This window comes from Asterias rubens, chromosome 17 (genome assembly GCF_902459465.1).
Source record: "Asterias rubens chromosome 17, eAstRub1.3, whole genome shotgun sequence".
Lineage (NCBI taxonomy): Eukaryota > Metazoa > Echinodermata > Asteroidea > Forcipulatida > Asteriidae > Asterias > Asterias rubens.
In genome coordinates, this window is record NC_047078.1 from 4,266,167 (window position 1) to 4,284,856 (window position 18,690).

General features: G+C 37.4%; 1 protein-coding gene across 2 annotated transcripts; it reads right to left on the bottom strand.

Moving 5' to 3' along the window:
- Window positions 1-549: 549 nt before the first annotated feature.
- Window positions 550-8,081, bottom strand: LOC117301272 (uncharacterized protein NKAPD1-like). Of its 2 annotated transcripts, XM_033785154.1 has the most exons (5): window positions 7,983-8,081; window positions 6,669-6,864; window positions 5,350-5,514; window positions 3,735-3,863; window positions 550-2,275 (listed from the first exon to the last, which is right to left on the bottom strand). In XM_033785154.1, the coding sequence occupies exons 2-5, from the start codon at window positions 6,854-6,856 to the stop codon at window positions 1,321-1,323; spliced, it is 1,437 nt and encodes a 478-aa protein (XP_033641045.1). In that variant the 5' UTR covers window positions 6,857-6,864; window positions 7,983-8,081; the 3' UTR covers window positions 550-1,320. The 2 variants fall into 2 exon arrangements, with proteins under 2 accessions (XP_033641045.1, XP_033641046.1); XM_033785155.1 differs by lacking the exon at window positions 6,669-6,864.
- Window positions 8,082-18,690: the final 10,609 nt, after the last annotated feature.

The window sequence follows — 18,690 nt, forward strand, 5'->3', positions numbered from 1 at the left end:
ATCTGATGTCTGATCCCTTTTAATTGTTTCAATTAATTCAAGGATAGTCTTTCGGACTTGTATTTATTTATGTATTAATTCATGTTGTGAAACAAAGGTTTTCTCAGAAAACTAAACATTAACCACTACTTTGACCAAGAACCCCATGAGGAGAGCACAGTGAAGAAGTTTTAGTTTTAGATGTGGGAGGAAAAACCCCAGAGAATTTTTCCAGGGAAAACCCATACAGTCAGGTAGGGACTGAAAACCCACTCCACATCGTACAGGACTGATACTTCATGGAGGCAACAAAGCCGGTTACCTCTATGTCCCCCAGGGCCCAATTCCATTGCTCTGCTTACGGTAAGAACAGAATCAGCGCTTACAGAAGCAGGGAATTCTGTGCTTACGGAGAGCGTATTTCACGGGTTAGCGGTGAATTTTGGCTTCTCAGATGCGTACTCACGTTACGACAGCGGGGAATCGTGATTGTAAGCGCAGAATTCGACGGTAAGCAGAGCTATGAAATTGGGCCCTGGTAATTGCAATGATGCCTTTGAAATGCTCCAGTAGAAATTTACAATTTCCTCATAGATTGCCCTTTACCAAGGAGAAAAAGCCTTGGTGCCTTTGCCCTTTGAAAAACAAAGCTTACAGGCCTGCTGGCCCCGGTTGGACTAGAACCGGGGTCCTACAGGTGGAAGGCGAGGAAAGACACCAACCTGACCGCACAAATTGTCACACGTTTTTCCTCAAATTTTGGACTATCTTTGCGAACAGTAAAAAAAAACATAGTACTTTTAATAAAAACATATAGATAGAATTTAAAGCCAAGCAGCTTTCAAATTATACAAAATAAACTTTTGTTTTTGACATCAGTCTTTCGTCTTTTTCTAATGGTCCATAAAAATAAAAAAATTGATCAGGAAGAGTGCTCACTTCATCCCATCGAGTCTTTCTTTCTATACTATCTCTATCTCTAATATGTAGATAGATGGAAATTTGCATCGGAGATAAAGAACACTAATTTTGGTTTTACCCATACAATACACATGTGTTAGCAGTGTACACTACTTTCTCAAGCTCTGAGAAAAAAAGTCTAGTTGGTGAGACACTGCTCTGGAGTTGCAAAGGTTTGGGGTTTGAATCCCAACCAAGTAGTTTGCCTTTGATTTTTCTTCTCGGAGGTCAGTAAAGTATTGGTTATACAGTGCTAACACACATCGGTGTACATGTATATATGGGTAAAGCAAAATTAGTATATCTCCAACTTGTTCTTTCCCTTTCGCCACATCCACAGGGAATTCACAGAAGGACACCGAATCACTCCACAAACATCCCTCACTTCCTCCTCCCATGCCCGTCTTCCTTCCTGTTTCTATGGTGTTCCTTCCTCTCCTTTTCTGAAGACTTGCGGTGTTTGTGACGGCGCTGCTCTTTGTCCTCCTCAGACGTCTTTTCTTTTTTCTCAGAGTGGAGTCTTTTGTTTGATTTCGATCCGGAATCACGAGTCCTATCCCTGATTGATGATGAATCTTTCTGCTTCTTGGATTTTTTTCTCTTTTCAAGATCTCGGTCATTTACTTCCAGACGCTCATGTTTGAAGTCTTTTCTCTTTTTCGAATCATGATTATGTTCCTTATTTTTTGCCTTGATCCCGTTCTCCTGGTCTCTCATCTCCTTCGGCCGATGTTTTTCCGACTTGTGTCGCTCCTTCTTGCCGTCTAAAGCCAGATGCTTATCATTTTTCCTCCTTCGCTCCTCTTTCTTGATGGCTTTTTGTTTCTCATGATCTTTATCTCGTCTCTGTTTTATCTCAGTCTCTCTCTCATCCGCCGTGCCATTCCTCCTCCTCGAACCTGACACTTCCTTGTCTCCAGAGGGCAGTCTTCTATGACGCTTCAACCCTTCTCTCACTACTGTCCTGTCAATAGAGGACGTCCTTCTATGGTCCTTCCTGTCAATAGAGGGCATCCTTCTATGGTCCTTCCTGTCAATAGAGGGCTTCCTTCTATGGTCCTTCCTGTCAATAGAGGGCTTCCTTCTATGGTCCTTCCTGTCAATAGAGGGCGCCCTTCTGTGGTCCTTTTTTAGTTTTGACTCTGCTTTTGCTGAGTGATGTTTCGCTCGTCTTTGTGGGGAAGATTTTTGCTTTGGCTCGGGGGAAGAGTTTGATGAACTGCTAGAGGAGGACGAGTCAGAGTCTGAAGAATCTGAAGATGAATGGGAGCTGGAGGAGGAGGAGGTCTCGCCTGATTTCCTCTTCTTACGTGGCGTCTGCTCTTTGTCACTGACGCTGAATCAACACAAAATGATAACAAACAAAAAAACAGAAGACTGGTTAAAAGGAATATTTTGTGGCATTAGTATCCTATTTGATATATTACCCTGTTCACACAGCCCTACGCCGATCACCATGTCAATCACCGCGATCTATCAAGTCGGGGCACAATCACCGTCAAAATCACCGGCAATAATGCTACGCTTATTTTGAACATGTTCAAAGTAAGCGTTGGGAGAGAATGCATCTTCCCGACCTGGGAGATCTCAACCCGACCAAACCACGCCCATGGAGATCCTCCAGCATTTGGCCCATGATTGGTCCGTGATTGGCCATGCTCTCGGTCACTTTTCCATCATAGTAAAAGCGTGAACGGTGTAATAATAACAGCACAGAGTTGTTTTCCAAATATCATTAAAAAAATGTGTTATTCACATCTGTATGGAAGAAATATGAGAATTTTAAACAAGTAGGTTGCATAGTTTTTCGTAGCTTTCAGAGCAAGTTGAGAGATGGTGTTTTACAAACCGGTTGCAGTTTTTACTAGACAATGTACGTTGGGCTAGTGTTAAGGGCGAGCCCTGGTGGGGATGTGTGTCCCGCCAACAGAGAACTAAAAGTTATTTATTTAAAATACATTAGGCCTATCCCTGCTGGTATTTATAATGTTTTGATCTTTTCAGGAGACAGGTGCCTCTAAACCCTACCTATGTTAAGAATCTACAAGGCAACCTTACAAAAATAGACAAACAAAAGACACAAAAGAACAAGCACTATAAAAACACAAAAATACGACATTAAAAAGATCCATGGGTTTTTTAACATTTCAAAGAGACAATTATGCAACGGTAATGCATTACAAAGCTTATACAATGAATGAAAGACACATTTACAAGTAAGCAGATTACAAATAAGCAGCTTCAAACAAAATAGTTTTTTTTCAGAGACGTAAAAGAACTAAGCTTGGCGTTTATACTAGGAAGAACATTGCAAAGAAGTGGAGCAGCGTAAGAGAATGATCTTTGACCACAACAAATGGAAGAAGCTCTTGTAGTTGAAAGCAATGACTGTTAGTGTGTTCTTCTTTAAATACACTGTGGGTATTTGTCAAAGCCAAGTCTCTTCTCACTTGGCGTATCTCAACATGCATAAAATAACAAATATGTGACAATTTGAACTCAATTGGTCATCGAAGTTGCGAGATAAGAATGGAGGAAAAACAGTCTTGTCGTACAGGTTGTGTGCTTTCAGATGCTTGATTTTGAGACCTCAGCTGAGGTCTCAAATTCAATTCAAATATTTCAGTGAGAAATTACTTCTTTCTAAAAAACTACATTACTTCAGAGGGAGCCGTTTCTCACAATTTGTTAAACTATCAACAGCTCTCCATTGCGCATTACCAAGTAAGTTTTATTGCTAACAATTGTTTTGAGGATTTACCAATAGTGTCCAGTGCCGTTAAGATTTGACCTACCTTGTTCTTTTCTTCTTCAACCTCTTCTTTATCTCTCTTGCATTCTCTTCTCCGTTACTCATCTCATCCATAGAATCTTTATTGATGAAATCCTCTGGATATAACTCCATGAAACCTGTATGGCCCCACCTGGATAACAGTAAATAATAAAAAAATAATATAATAATCGGTTTTTAAATAGCGCTTTATAGACCATCTCTCAAAGCGCTTGCAACAACTTTACATGGGCCTTTTCATTCCTTAAACCATCTCAGCTCCCTGCGAAGTATGTAGCGCACTAAGCTAAATCAATCACAAGAACCATCTCTGCCCTCACATGTACCCATTTACCCCTGGGTGGAGAGAAGCAATTATAGTTAAGTGTCTTGCACAATGACACAAGTGTCATGAACTGGATTTGAACCCACACTCTGCTGAACAGAAACAGTAGAGTAGAGCCTGAGTTTGGTGCTCTTATCCGCTCGGCCACGGATATACAGGTATAGGCCTAAATCAGACAATTTAAAATTATTTCAATTCATTTAAAAAACTTCATTTAGGCAATTACATTAGTTGGCCAGCTCCATATAAAAACAATAACGGTTAGGGCTAGAAATTGATTATATACAATTATTAAAAAATATAAAGATTTTTTGATGAATGACAATCAGCAGTAAAAGTGGTAAAAACCACTGCAATAAAATACATGAAACTACATATGAAAGCATAAACTGAATGTACAAATAAGAACCACAACAAAAATATATAAACAGATAAACAGATAAAAAGTGGTAAAGGGTTTGGTTAAGGACACAAGTCTCATGGCCGGGACTCGACACCACATCCCATTTAAAAAGAAAGCAACACTAAATGGTTTAAGTGTCTTGCTTAATGACACACGTGTCACAAATGGGACTTGAACCCACACTCTGCTGATCAAAAACATCATAGCATAAGTTTGGTGTTCTTATCCGCTCAGCCACAACACGGCAACTCTGGTTTAATAAAAATGCAACATGCTAAAGGGTTTGGGTACTTCCTGTACACAAAGATCCACAGATTTACATTAAACTTACTGTACATGGTTTAAAGATAAGGATGGTATAAAGCTTTTCTCAAAATATTACTTGCCGAGTTGCTCTAGTTTTTGAGAAACAAGTAAAACAAAAATAATTGTCTTTTTGGTGAGACAAAGTTTTGTTAAAGCATGTGCAATGGATTAACGCGACTCTCTGTGAAAACATTGCTCTGTGATGTTCACTTTTTTTCTCAAATAATTGATGATTTATAAAGCTAAAACTTCTACAGATATTACATTATTTTACATAATTATGTACATCTTTATTCACAATGAGTGGAGATTCATGTCATGGCCAAAATATTGATCTACAAAAGGTATCAAAACCGCTCGACCATGAGTCATTACACTCAAGGCCGAGTCACACTGCTGTGAAAATGAAAATGATCATGACGCAAAGAGAAGGCATTCTATCGGTTGAATTGCCCCACGCAGAATATGCACACGCTCATTCAACCAATAGAATGCGTTCTCTTTGCGTCGTGATCGTTATCGTTTTTGTTATCGCTGCAGTGTGACTCGACCTTTATACAAATTGAGAAGAGAATGAGGTCATACTTTTCTTGATTTCCAAGTTCTGCTCTGTAGATATTTCTATTCTGTTCTCTCTCCATCGGTCTGTGTTCCCTGGAGTCCCCTCGAGCGCCAGAGTTGATACCTCGGATTCTCCTCTTCATCATATCCTCTTCCTGTCGTCGTCTGAATCTAGGATTTATAGCAAGTCTGAAAATCAAAGAATTTTTATTTCAGACGTTATATTTTGGCCATTGGAAACAACAAATTAAAAAGGACATGGAGCACAAGGGCTGACCTACAGATAAAATGGTGGATCGGCTTTCATTCATTTAACAGACCTTTCTTTTGTTGATAAACAAACCGCCTTGGTTGACATGACCGGCCGAATGTGAGTAAAACACTCAATCATACTAACAGAAGCTTCAAACAAATTCAACATTTTCTGCGAACCTTCAATTAAATATAATACCTCGCATAATTAGTTGTTTTGTTTTCAACAAAATCACACAATGTTTGAGTATTTGTGTACATTGTTACAAACAGTAGCGATCAGTTTTTGATATGCATTTATGGCTTTCCATAGTTTTCCAACTTGGGTTGGCAAAAACTTGGGCCGTGCATTGCAAAAGAAAGGTCTATACGGAGCATCTGATGATGGCCCTCCAAACACGTTGGTCTCCAATTGCTGTCAAAGCTCCTCCCGTTGCAGGTCAGTGTCCCGGCACCAGGTATCCACATAGGTGGTTTGTAGTCTGCCACGGGAACAAATTCCATGAGTAGGGGCCCATAGCACCAGCCTGCTCACTGCCAGCTCAGTATGTCTAGCAGTAGCCTGCTAATCTCTAATGACAACATTTGAACATAATTTGGTTTTGATTTCACAGTGAGATATTAATATTCAGTTGAAAACAACAAGACCACTGGACTTGTCCGGTCATGAGTTTACTAGCCCGACGCTAAAATCACTAGCCTCAGTCCACCGTCCAGTGTAAAAATCAAGCCCTGTGTAAGGCCAAGTAAAAATAAATTACCAGTTGATCGTCCCCTCCCGCATCCTTTTTTTTTGAGGGCGCATCCTTTTTTTTTACTATTTTTTATTTTACACTTGTTTAAAAAAAAAAATCTTAAACAATTTCTGTGTATTTCTCAATTAACTTAATACTAATCATTAGCTACATTAAGTAAGTGATGACTTTAAACTGAAGAGTTGATGGCCAATTAGAATGAAAATTCTTGGCGGCTGCCTTTGTAAGAAATAAGACATATTAAATAAAAAGGCCCTTATCCTCCTCTTTTTGGAAACACCTGGACGATCAACTGGAATTTTGTTTTTACTTGGCTTAATAACCAAAATTTCATACCTTCCACCCATCTGCCTTGGACGATCTCTCTGTCGTTGAGGAGGAGGACGACCCCCAGTCCTGCGTCTTGAAGACTCTTGTCTTCTATTTTGCCACATTCCATCTTCCTCCTGAAGACGGTTATGAGTCTCGGTGTGGCGGAGAATGTTCCGCACTAACTTCCGATCAAGATATCGAACCTTTTTCATTTTTGGAGCTATATTTGACAATCAGTGATTAAAGAGGAAAATTCAAATTTGTTGTTTGCAAAAATTTACAAAATATACAATGTTCAAATAGAGCCCTTTACCAAGGAGAGAATGCCTCGGTGCCCTTGCATTTTCAACAATGAAGCATCAGACCTGGTTTTTGAACAGTGTAACAATTTGTACAGATCTATTTTTTTCTTGAAAGTCAATTTTATGAACAACAGTTTGAAAACCACTGATGTAGCAGTCTTCACTTGTCTTTTTGTGTTGCTTTAGCGGGCAGTTTTACTCCGCACTGCTTGTTGCTGATTCACGTTCCACTTGGCTCTGCTCTGTCTGAGAGTAAAGAATACTGCATTGACCAAAAGACTTCTCAGCATACATTATGGCGTAGATGTAGTTTTTATGTGCTTTCCACAATGTGTTTCGTTAAGTGACCACAACTGGGGGAAACTATCGGCATAACAACCGAGGTTTCTATGAATAACGATTTCACCACATGCTCAGCCTCAGTGCTGGAGAGAACAGGGAGGCATATAGACTACAGTACATGCTAGCCATAGGGCCAAGTTAGAATAGAAGCGGAGAGCGAGTCCAGTGTGCTGTACCGCTACCAATAACCTAGCCCCATAAATCGGTCCAATCCACTCTGTATCCATCCAAGGATACGGAGTGGATTGGACTGATTTATGGGGCTACCAAACCATGCCTTGTATTTACTGCGACACTACTGGTACTGCTGCAGTCCCTAGTAAGTTTTTTGCGAGAGTGCCCCAACTCAATTCAAGTTGGACCAGTCCCCAAAATAGGGTGATTGTCAAGTTGGTTGGGGCAGAACAGAGTGGCCAGGGGGGGGGGGGGGTGGGTACGGTAAACATACCAGGTGGACCAACCTGCACCCACCGAACTTCCGAACCAACCAATCAACAAAATGCACCAAGCAGTGAAGTGACATTCTGTCATCTAAACTTTTGTCTATTTTCTATGTTTTTTAAAAACTGAATTCTATAAAAGAGTAAAAAAAAAAAAAACCCAAATAAATAAAATCCCACTTAAAAATATCATCTACAAATGTACTTCAACCAAGAACCCACAAGATTACAAATTCACTCATTAAAATACTTACATTATATTGTTTTTTTGAGGAACATAAAACTGCTCCACACTCTAGTTCTAAGTTTCTGTGGTCTAGGTCACGTTCGCAATGTGTTTGCGCGCTGGCAAAGATGCTATGCTGACACCAGACTGAAGTGAGCACCAAATTTGGGCCCAACACCAAATTTGGTGATGGCAAAAAAATTTGGTGCTAGCACCAAATTTCGATATAACTGTCAACGACCGTCATTACCCGTCGAAGACAGTGCGGGAGGATTGTACACGCGTAAGGTATGGGTAGATTCAAAGCCAAGAGTTCCATCTTAATTGGGCAATATTATTAATATTTATTTCATAAATTTATTCCTCATACCCCTGGCTATATCAGATTAGCGCCCCAGTGTTTGAAGTCTGCTAATTAGCTTAGCCCAATTAATTTAGTCAATGAAGAATATACGAATTTTTGTACTGTATGCGCTGTATGCGTAAGGTATGGGCAATTACAAAGCCAAGAGTTCCATCTTAATTGGAAAAATTTATTAATTTTTATTTCATAAATCTGTTCCTCATACCCCTGGCTATATAAGCCTGGCGCCCCAATGTGTTAAGTCTTCTAATTAGTTCAGCCCAATTGATTTAATAAGGGAAGAATTTACGAGTTTTTCTACTTTTTACGCTGTACATTATGCTATACACAAAGAACAAGCGTAAGATATGGGCAATTACAAAGCCAAGAGTTCCATCTTAATTGGAAAATATTATTAATTTTTATTTCATAAATCTGTTCCTCATACCCCTGGCTATATAAGCCCGGCGCCCCAATGTGTTAAGTCTTTTAATTAGCTCAGCCCAATGAATTTAATAAGGGAAGAATGTACGAGTTTTTTTACTTTTTACGCTGTACATTATGCTATACACAAAGAACAAGCGTAAGATATGGGCAATTACAAAGCCAAGAGTTCCATCTTAATTGGAAAATATTATTAATTTTTATTTCATAAATCTGTTCCTCATACCCCTGGCTATATAAGCCCGGCGCCCCAATGTGTTAAGTCTTCTAATTAGTTCAGCCCAATTAATTTAATAAGGGAAGAATTTACGAGTTTTTCTACTTTTTACGCTGTACATTATGCTATACACAAAGAACAAGCGTAAGATACGGGCAATTACAAAGCCAAGAGTTCCATCTTAATTGGAAAATATTATTAATTTTTATTTCATAAATCTGTTCCTCATACCCCTGGCTATATAAGCCCGGCGCCCCAATGTGTTAAGTCTGCTAATTAGCTCAGCCCAATTAATTTAATAAGGGAAGAACTTGCTAGTTTTTGTACTCTATACGCTGTTTATATGCTATGCAAAGAACAAGCGTATAGGTACGGGCATATACAAAGCCAAGAGTTCCATCTTAATTAGCAAAAATTATTAATTTTTATTTCATAAATCTGTTCCTCATACCCCTGGCTATATGAGCCCGGCGCCCCAATGTGTTAAGTCTGCTAATTAGCTCAGCCCAATTAATTTAATAAGGGAAGAACTTGCTAGTTTTTGTACTCAATACGCTGTTTATATGCTATGCAAAGAACAAGCGTATAGGTACGGGCATATACAAAGCCAAGAGTTCCATCTTAATTAGCAACAATTATTAATTTTTATTTCATAAATCTGTTCCTCATACCCCTGGCTATATAAGCCTGGCGCCCCAATGTGTTAAGTCTTCTAATTAGTTCAGCCCAATTGATTTAATAAGGGAAGAATTTACGAGTTTTTCTACTTTTTACGCTGTACATTACGCTATACACAAAGAACAAGCGTAAGATACGGGAAATTACAAAGCCAAGAGTTCCATCTTAATTGGAAAATATTATTAATTTTTATTTCATAAATCTGTTCCTCATACCCCTGGCTATATAAGCCCGGCGCCCCAATGTGTTAGGTCTTCTAATTAGTTCAGCCCAATTAATTTAATAAGGGAAGAATTTACGAGTTTTTCTACTTTTTACGCTGTACATTATGCTATACACAAAGAACAAGCGTAAGATATGGGCAATTACAAAGCCAAGAGTTCCATCTTAATTGGAAAATATTATTAATTTTTATTTCATAAATCTGTTCCTCATACCCCTGGCTATATAAGCCCGGCGCCCCAATGTGTTAAGTCTTTTAATTAGCTCAGCCCAATGAATTTAATAAGGGAAGAATGTACGAGTTTTTTTACTTTTTACGCTGTACATTATGCTATACACAAAGAACAAGCGTAAGATATGGGCAATTACAAAGCCAAGAGTTCCATCTTAATTTGAAAATATTATTAATTTTTATTTCATAAATCTGTTCCTCATACCCCTGGCTATATAAGCCCGGCGCCCCAATGTGTTAAGTCTTCTAATTAGTTCAGCCCAATTAATTTAATAAGGGAAGAATTTACGAGTTTTTCTACTTTTTACGCTGTTTATATGATATGCAAAGAACAAGTGTATAGGTACGGGCAATTACAAAGCCAAGAGTTCCATATTAATTGGACAATATTATAAATTTTTATTTCATAAATCTGTTCCTCATACCCCTGGCTATATAAGCCCGGCGCCCCAATGTGTTAAGTCTTCTAATTAGTTCAGCCCAATTAATTTAATAAGGGAAGAATTTACGAGTTTTTCTACTTTTTACGCTGTTTATATGATATGCAAAGAACAAGTGTATAGGTACGGGCAATTACAAAGCCAAGAGTTCCATATTAATTGGACAATATTATTAATTTTTATTTCATAAATCTGTTCCTCATACCCCTGGCTATATAAGCCCGGCGCCCCAATGTGTTAGGTCTTCTAATTAGTTCAGCCCAATTAATTTAATAAGGGAAGAATTTACGAGTTTTTGTACTGTATATATACGCTGTATATACTTATAGATAACAAGCGCGTAAGTAAGGGGCAATTACAAAGCCAAGAGTTCCATCTTAATTAGGAAATATTATTAATTTTTATTTCATAAATCTATTCCTCATACCCCTGGCTATATCAGACTAGCGCCCCAACTTGTTAAGTCTGCTAATTAGCTCAGCCCAATTAATTTAGTCAAGAGGAAAAATTACGAATTTTCTACTCTTTGGGCTAATACAAGCTGCAAGCTGTGTATTAAATGGGTAATTACAAAGGCAAGAGTTCCATCTTCTTTAGAAAATATAATCATGTTTTATTTCTCAAATCTTTTCACAACTCTGATCAGAAATCAGCCCAATTAATGTAAACAAGTCTATAATTAACGAACTTCATACTTTACTGCATGTGCTCTTTGCCTATACATAAATACATGCTTAAGGTATGGGCGAATACAAAGCCAATGGTTCCATCTTCATTGAAAAATAGTACAATGTTTTAATCCATAAATCTGAAACCAATATCAGATTAGTGCTCATACGTGTTAATCATCGGCTACTTAGCTCAACCCAATTAAATTCACAACACGAATTTCCTATTGTATGCTCTAATTCGCCATGCTTAATACGTGTGTAACATAATGGGCAAATACAAAGCCAATGGTTCCATCTTTTAATAGAAAGAAGGTACAATTTTTTAATCCATAAATCTGTAACACACACCCCTGGCTGTTATATACAAAACATGGTTTGACGGTGACTAGTCGATATTAGCTCCCCTATAGGTATAGGAAGTTTACCCAATACCTCGGGGGCCTCTCGTCGACTAGTCACCTGAAATAAATCATGTTATTTGTTTTACTATACTTCGTACATATTCAGTTACCGGAACATGAGTTTTGTGCAAGAGAAAATGATGACTTTGAAACAAAATGCACATTATAAGTTTGTTCATGTGTTGGATGTCGCTTAGAGAGCGCTGTTCGTGCGCGTGTATACAAACGGTGCCACGATCAATATCGCCCAGGGATGACGTCGCGCAATGGTAGTGCGCATGACAAGTAGAATAGCTCCCGGGGAGCTATTACTTGTCATGCGCATCTACCACTTGCGTGAATACTCACGTACCGCTTGGTAATTAGCAAAATTAACACCTGGCACGTGGTTATGAATGGACCAATGAGAACTCGACTCTAGGTCATGAATATGTATGAGGTATGTACTATACAAAGATAACATGGAGCAAGTTCGATCAGCGACCATTTTTCAACCACTATAGTCAATGTTCTACTAATCGACTAGTCACCCTAAATAAACCATGTAACATTGGCTAATTAGCTCAGCAAAATTTATTTAATAGATTGAAGATTTACAAACAGGCGAAATCGCCAAATGGTCAACAGTAGTCAACTTTAGTCTGTTGATTGAACTTGCTCTATATGGTTTGAGGGTGACTAGTCGATAATAGCTTCCCGAGGTATTGGAAGTTGACAAACTAGTTTTTCAATTTCCATACCGAGGGGAGCTAATATTCGACCAGTCACCCTATATACCATGTAACATTGGTTAATTAGCTCAGCCAAATTAATACCTCACAAATTCCTACTGCGTGGGCTAATATTCTTTATTAAATACATGCCTACTAAGGTATGGGCAAATAAGAGTTCCAGCTTAAGTAGAAACAAGTTATCATGTTAATCGAGAGACGATTTCACATATTTATTCAGTATACGCTAGCACATGCTGCGTATGGAATGGGTAATTACAAGAGCGAGACTATCTTGTTACATAATATTTGATTAATTAAAAAGCATATTGTGTTTGATTTGATCACTAATTATGAAAACTTTGACCAAACATCAAGTTCTTCACTTGTATCAATGTGTCTCACCTTTCGTTTTCCCAAAGCGACCTCTTCAGCAAAAACGCAGCAATACAGACCACATGCGGAAAAATCATTTTGAGAAACCGACGTAGAATTTGTTATTGCTACCTTGCCTCCAGGTTGTATGATATTTGGTAGTTTATCCCAGTGAACGAGGCTCAGACCAGAAGAAAAAAAATCTGCAAAAGCTTTTGCGTGTTTTGGCATTGATGTGAATAATGATGGACGCAGTGGATCATAAGACAAAATGCATTGTTTATTTTGATCTATGACGTACAATACAAAATGGTTGCTCTTCAAAAGGGGACAGAGTATCAAATCGCACCACCGATTGTTATGTATACATTTGCGCTTCACTGAACGGTAAGTTGAAACACTTTCTTTTCTATCAACTATAGCCAGTGTTTCAGAACACAGAAGTGCACCAATGGTTGACGTAACCTCATTGCTGTCGGCTAACTGCTGGAGGTAAAAATCAACAAAAAAATTACTCGTCCATCCCCTTACATATTCTGTTCCAGTCGTCTGCAAGGTTTGAAATAATGTATTAGGTATGTGAAAATTGAGTATGGCAAGATGGCAGAAAGTAATAGTTTCGTTATTTGTTTTTAATTTGAGTGCATCTTTGTGTACAATACTTTCGTCAATGTAACCCCACACATTTTCAACAAAGACTTTTTCGTTTGGTGTAACTGAGAAATGTTTACTGTTAAGAGGAGCATTGTTACGGTTGTCATTGTTTTGATGCTGGGTACTTGAACCTGAAGGCGTTGCCGAATCCCCATCTGTTGCATGCTCATCAGTATATTTGGTTAAATCATGACATTTTTCATAAATGAGGATGTAGGCGCCTTCATCAACAGATTGTTGAAATTCTTGGTCAGTCACTTGGTCAACTTCATGATCATCATACAATATTTTTCTCTGGTTAAAGCCATTGGACCCTTTTGGTTCAGAAAAAAAAAAAGTTCACAGATTTACAAATAACTTACAGGGTTTACAGAAGGCAATGGTGAAAGACTTCTCTTGAAATATTATTCCATGAAATGCTTTACTTTTTGAGAAAACAGCAAAACAATATAAATTCTCGTTAACGAGAATTACGGATTTATTTAAAACACATGTCATGGCACGGCGAAACGCGCGGAAACAAGGGTGGGTTTTCCGTTGTTTTCTCCCGACTCCGATGACCGATTGAGCCTAAATTTTCACAGGTTTATTATTTGATAAAGAAGTTGTGGTACACAAAGTGTGGGCCTTGGACAACACTGTTTACCGAAAGGGTCCAATGGCTTTAATGCGATCATTAACATAAGTAACATAGTGACCACTTTGAACACTGTTTCCACGGTGTACCACGACTGATATTAAATGATACAAGGATTTCGATGTTTGATCTGCACAAAGTGGGGTAAGATCAATTACATCTTCCACATAAACATTGTCCAATACTTTTGAAGCTCTCCCGTCTTCCCATCTAAAGCGCATTAATTGAACAATGACAATTTGAGGTGCAAGGGTTATTACTGATTCGTTATATCTTACTCCCCGATTACAAACATTACACAAGCCGTTTCTATTACAATGCCAGATTCTATTATTTGGTCCATTGCTGTTACTGGCAAAATTGGGGTCCTTGTATTGACTGTGGAAATGTCTTTACATCGATCACATCGCCGTGTCTGTTTACTAATTATATAGGGCGACACACCAGCATCATGGAAAAAGCTACAAACCTCATGACAGGTTAAAAATTCTGCTGCATCCTGCTGTTGGAGTGGATCTATTGAACAAAATCTTGCACACGTTCTAATACTTTGTTTAACGGAATAGAAAGGAACTGCTTGACACACTTGGTTTTTAAGTTTTTCAAAAGTAAGAATTAATTCACGCTTGAAAGCGTTTAAATTCGGAATTTGACTTGCAGTTCTACGAACTGTTATGTAAACAGGAAAAAGAGCCTGGATTGATGATACCCACCAACATGAAACAGAGTTGTTACATATGCCCTTGCCGACTGGAAAAAGTGATGGCCGGTGTTCGTGTTTAGGCTTTTTCGTCATGATTGGCTGTGTTGGTTCATGCGAGGGGTCACTGACATTTTTACGTTTGGGAGCATGTTTTAGTGTTTATTCTTGTATTTGTCGTATTCGTTGAAAGACCTTCTTTAAATTTCATTTCTTTTGTTGGTGGCGTTAGGTATATTCCCTGAGTACCTGGCTGACGGACTCTTTTAGACCATTTTTCCCTCGCTAATTTTAGAGGCTTTTTATTACATATTTTTTTTTTTTTGCAAAAACCGTCTGCAAACTCTCTGTGAAGGGGTAACATGTCTTTTTCATATATTAGAACAAGTTCGTGCAAGTGGCTACATCTTACAGTACAAAAACTAGTAAATTCTTCCCTGATTAAATTAATTGGGCTGAGCTAATTAGCAAACTTAACAAGTTGGGGCGCTAATCTGATATAGCCAGGGGTATGAGGAATAGATTTATGAAATAAAAATTAATAATATTTTCCAATTAAGATGGAACTCTTGGCTTTGTAATTGCCCATTACTTACGCGCTTGTTATCTATAAGTATATATACAGTGTATATATACAGTACAAAAACTGGTAACTTCTTCCCTGATTAATTTAATTGGGTTGAGCTAATTAGCTGACTTATCAAGTTGGGGCGCTAGTCTGATATAGCCAGGGGTATGAGTAATAGATTTATGAAATAAAAATTAATAATATTTTCCAATTAAGATGGAACTCTTGCCTTTTTATTTGCCCAAACCTTACGCTTGTTCTTTGTATAGCATATTAATAGCGTTATACAGTACAAAAACTAGTAAATTATTCCCTTATTAATTTAATTGGGCTGAGCTAATTAGCAGTCTTAACAAGTTGGGGCGCTAATCTGATATAGCCATGGGTGTGAGGAACAGATTTATGAAATAAAAATTAATAATAATTTCCAATTAAGATGGAACTCTTGGCTTTGTATTTTCCCCTACCTTACGCATACAGCGCATACAGTATCAACATTCGTAAATTCTTCCTTGATTAAATTAATTGGGCTGAGCTAATTAGCAGACTTAACAAGTTGGGGCGCTAATCTGACGTAGCTAGAGGTATAAAGAATAGATTTATGAAATAAAAATTAATCATATTTACCAATTAAGATGGAACTCTTGGCTTTGTATTTGCCCATACCTTACGCGTGTGTTCATACAACGTATAGTAAGAAATTCATGAATGATTCTCTTTATTAATTTAGTTGGGCTGAGCTAATTAGGTAAGGTAACACGTCGAGGTACTAAATTGATTTAGCCATGGGTATGTGGAACACATTTATGAGATAAATAATATTAATATTTTCAAACTTAGATGGAATTCGTTTGTTTAGTTTTTGCCTATACCCTACGCATGATGTATTATGCATATTAGCGTATAAACAGTACGGAATTCGCAATTTCTTCCCTAATTGGATTAATTGGGCTGAGCTCATTAGAAAACGTTACACAATGGGGCGCTAATCTGACATGGCCAAAGGTACAAGGAACAGATTTATGAAATAAAAACTAATAATATTTTCCAATTAAGATGGAACTCTTGCCTTTTTATTTTCCCCTACCTTACGCATACAGCGCATACAGTATCAACACTCATAAATTCTTCCTTGATTAAATTAATTGGGCTGAGCTAATTAGCAGACTTAACAAGTTGGGGCGCTAATCTGACTTAGCTAGAGGTATACAGAATAGATTTATGAAATAAAAATTAATAATATTTACCAATTAAGATGGAACTCTTGGCTTTGTATTTGCCCATACCTTACGCGTGTGTTCATACAACGTATAGTAAGAAATTCGTGAATGATTCTCTTGATTAATTTAGTTGGGCTGAGCTAATTAGGTAAGGTAACACGTCGAGGTACTAAATTGATTTAGCCATGGGTATGTGAAACACATTTATGAGACAAATAATATTAATATTTTCAAACTTAGATGGAATTCGTTTGTTTAGTTTTTGCCTATACCCTACGCATGATGTATTAGGCATATTAGCGTATAAACAGTACGGAATTCGCAATTTCTTCCTTGATTAAATTAATTGGGCTGAGCTAATTAGCAGACTTAACAAGTTGGGGCGCTAATCTGATATAGCCAGGGGTATGAGAAACAGAGTTATAAAATAAAAATTAATAATATTTTCCAATTAAGATGGAACTCTTGGCTTTGTAATTGCCCATATCTTACGCTTGTTCTTTGTGTGAGGATAATGTACAGCGTAAAAAGTAGAAAAACTCGTAAATTATTCCCTTATTAAATTAATTGGGCTGAACTAATTAGAAGACTTAACACATTGGGGCGCCGGGCTTATATAGCCAGAGGTATGAGGAATAGATTTATGAAATAAAAATTAATAATATTGTCCAATTAATATGGAACTCTTGGCTTTGTAATTGCCCGTACCTATACACTTGTTCTTTGCATATCATATAAACAGCGTAAAAAGTAGAAAAACTCGTAAATTATTCCCTTATTAAATTAATTGGGCTGAACTAATTAGAAGACTTAACACATTGGGGCGCCGGGCTTATATAGCCAGGGGTATGAGGAAAAGATTTATGAAATAAAAATTAATAATATTTTCCAATTAATATGGAACTCTTGGCTTTGTAATTGCCCGTATCTTACGCTTGTTCTTTGTGTATAGCATAATGTACAGCGTAAAAAGTAGAAAAACTCGTAAATTCTTCCCTTATTAAATTAATTGGGCTGAACTAATTAGAAGACTTAACACATTGGGGCGCCGGGCTTATATAGCCAGGGGTATGAGGAACAGATTTATGAAATAAAAATTTATAATATTGTCCAATTAATATGGAACTCTTGGCTTTGTAATTGCCCGTACCTATACACTTGTTCTTTGCATATCATATAAACAGCGTAAAAAGTAGAAAAACTCGTAAATTCTTCCCTTATTAAATTAATTGGGCTGAACTAATTAGCAGACTTAACACATTGGGGCGCTGGGCATATATAGCCAGGGGTATGGGAAACATATTTGATGAAATAAAAATTAATAATATTTTCCAATTAATATGGAACTCTTGGCTTTGTAATTGCCCGTATCTTACGCTTGTTCTTTGTGTATAGCATAATGTACAGCGTAAAAAGTAGAAAAACTCGTAAATTCTTCCCTTATTAAATTAATTGGGCTGAACTAATTAGAAGACTTAACACATTGGGGCGCCGGGCTTATATAGCCAGGGGTATGAGGAACAGATTTATGAAATAAAAATTTATAATATTGTCCAATTAATATGGAACTCTTGGCTTTGTAATTGCCCGTACCTATACACTTGTTCTTTGCATATCATATAAACAGCGTAAAAAGTAGAAAAACTCGTAAATTCTTCCCTTATTAAATTAATTGGGCTGAACTAATTAGCAGACTTAACACATTGGGGCGCTGGGCATATATAGCCAGGGGTATGGGAAACATATTTGATGAAATAAAAATTAATAATATTTTCCAATTAAGGTGGAACTCTTGGCTTTGTAATTTCCCATACCTTACGCGCTTGTTATATAAGTATAGCGTAAAAGTACACAAATTCGTAAAATCTTCCCTGATTAATTTAGTTGGGCTGAGCTAATTAGCAGACTTAATACTCTGGGGCACTAATCTGATATAGCCAGAGGTATGAGGAATAGATTTATGAAATAAAAATTAATAATTTTTGCTAATTAAGATGGAACTCTTGGCTTTGTATATGCCCGTACCTAGACGCTTGTTCTTTGCATAGCATATAAACAGCGTATAAAGTACAAAAACTAGCAAGTTCTTCCCTTATTAAATTAATTGGGCTGAGCTAATTAGTAGACTTAACACTCTGGGGCGCTAATCTGATATAGCCAGGGGTATGAGGAACATATTTATGAAATATAAATTAATAATATTGTCCAATTAATATGGAACTCT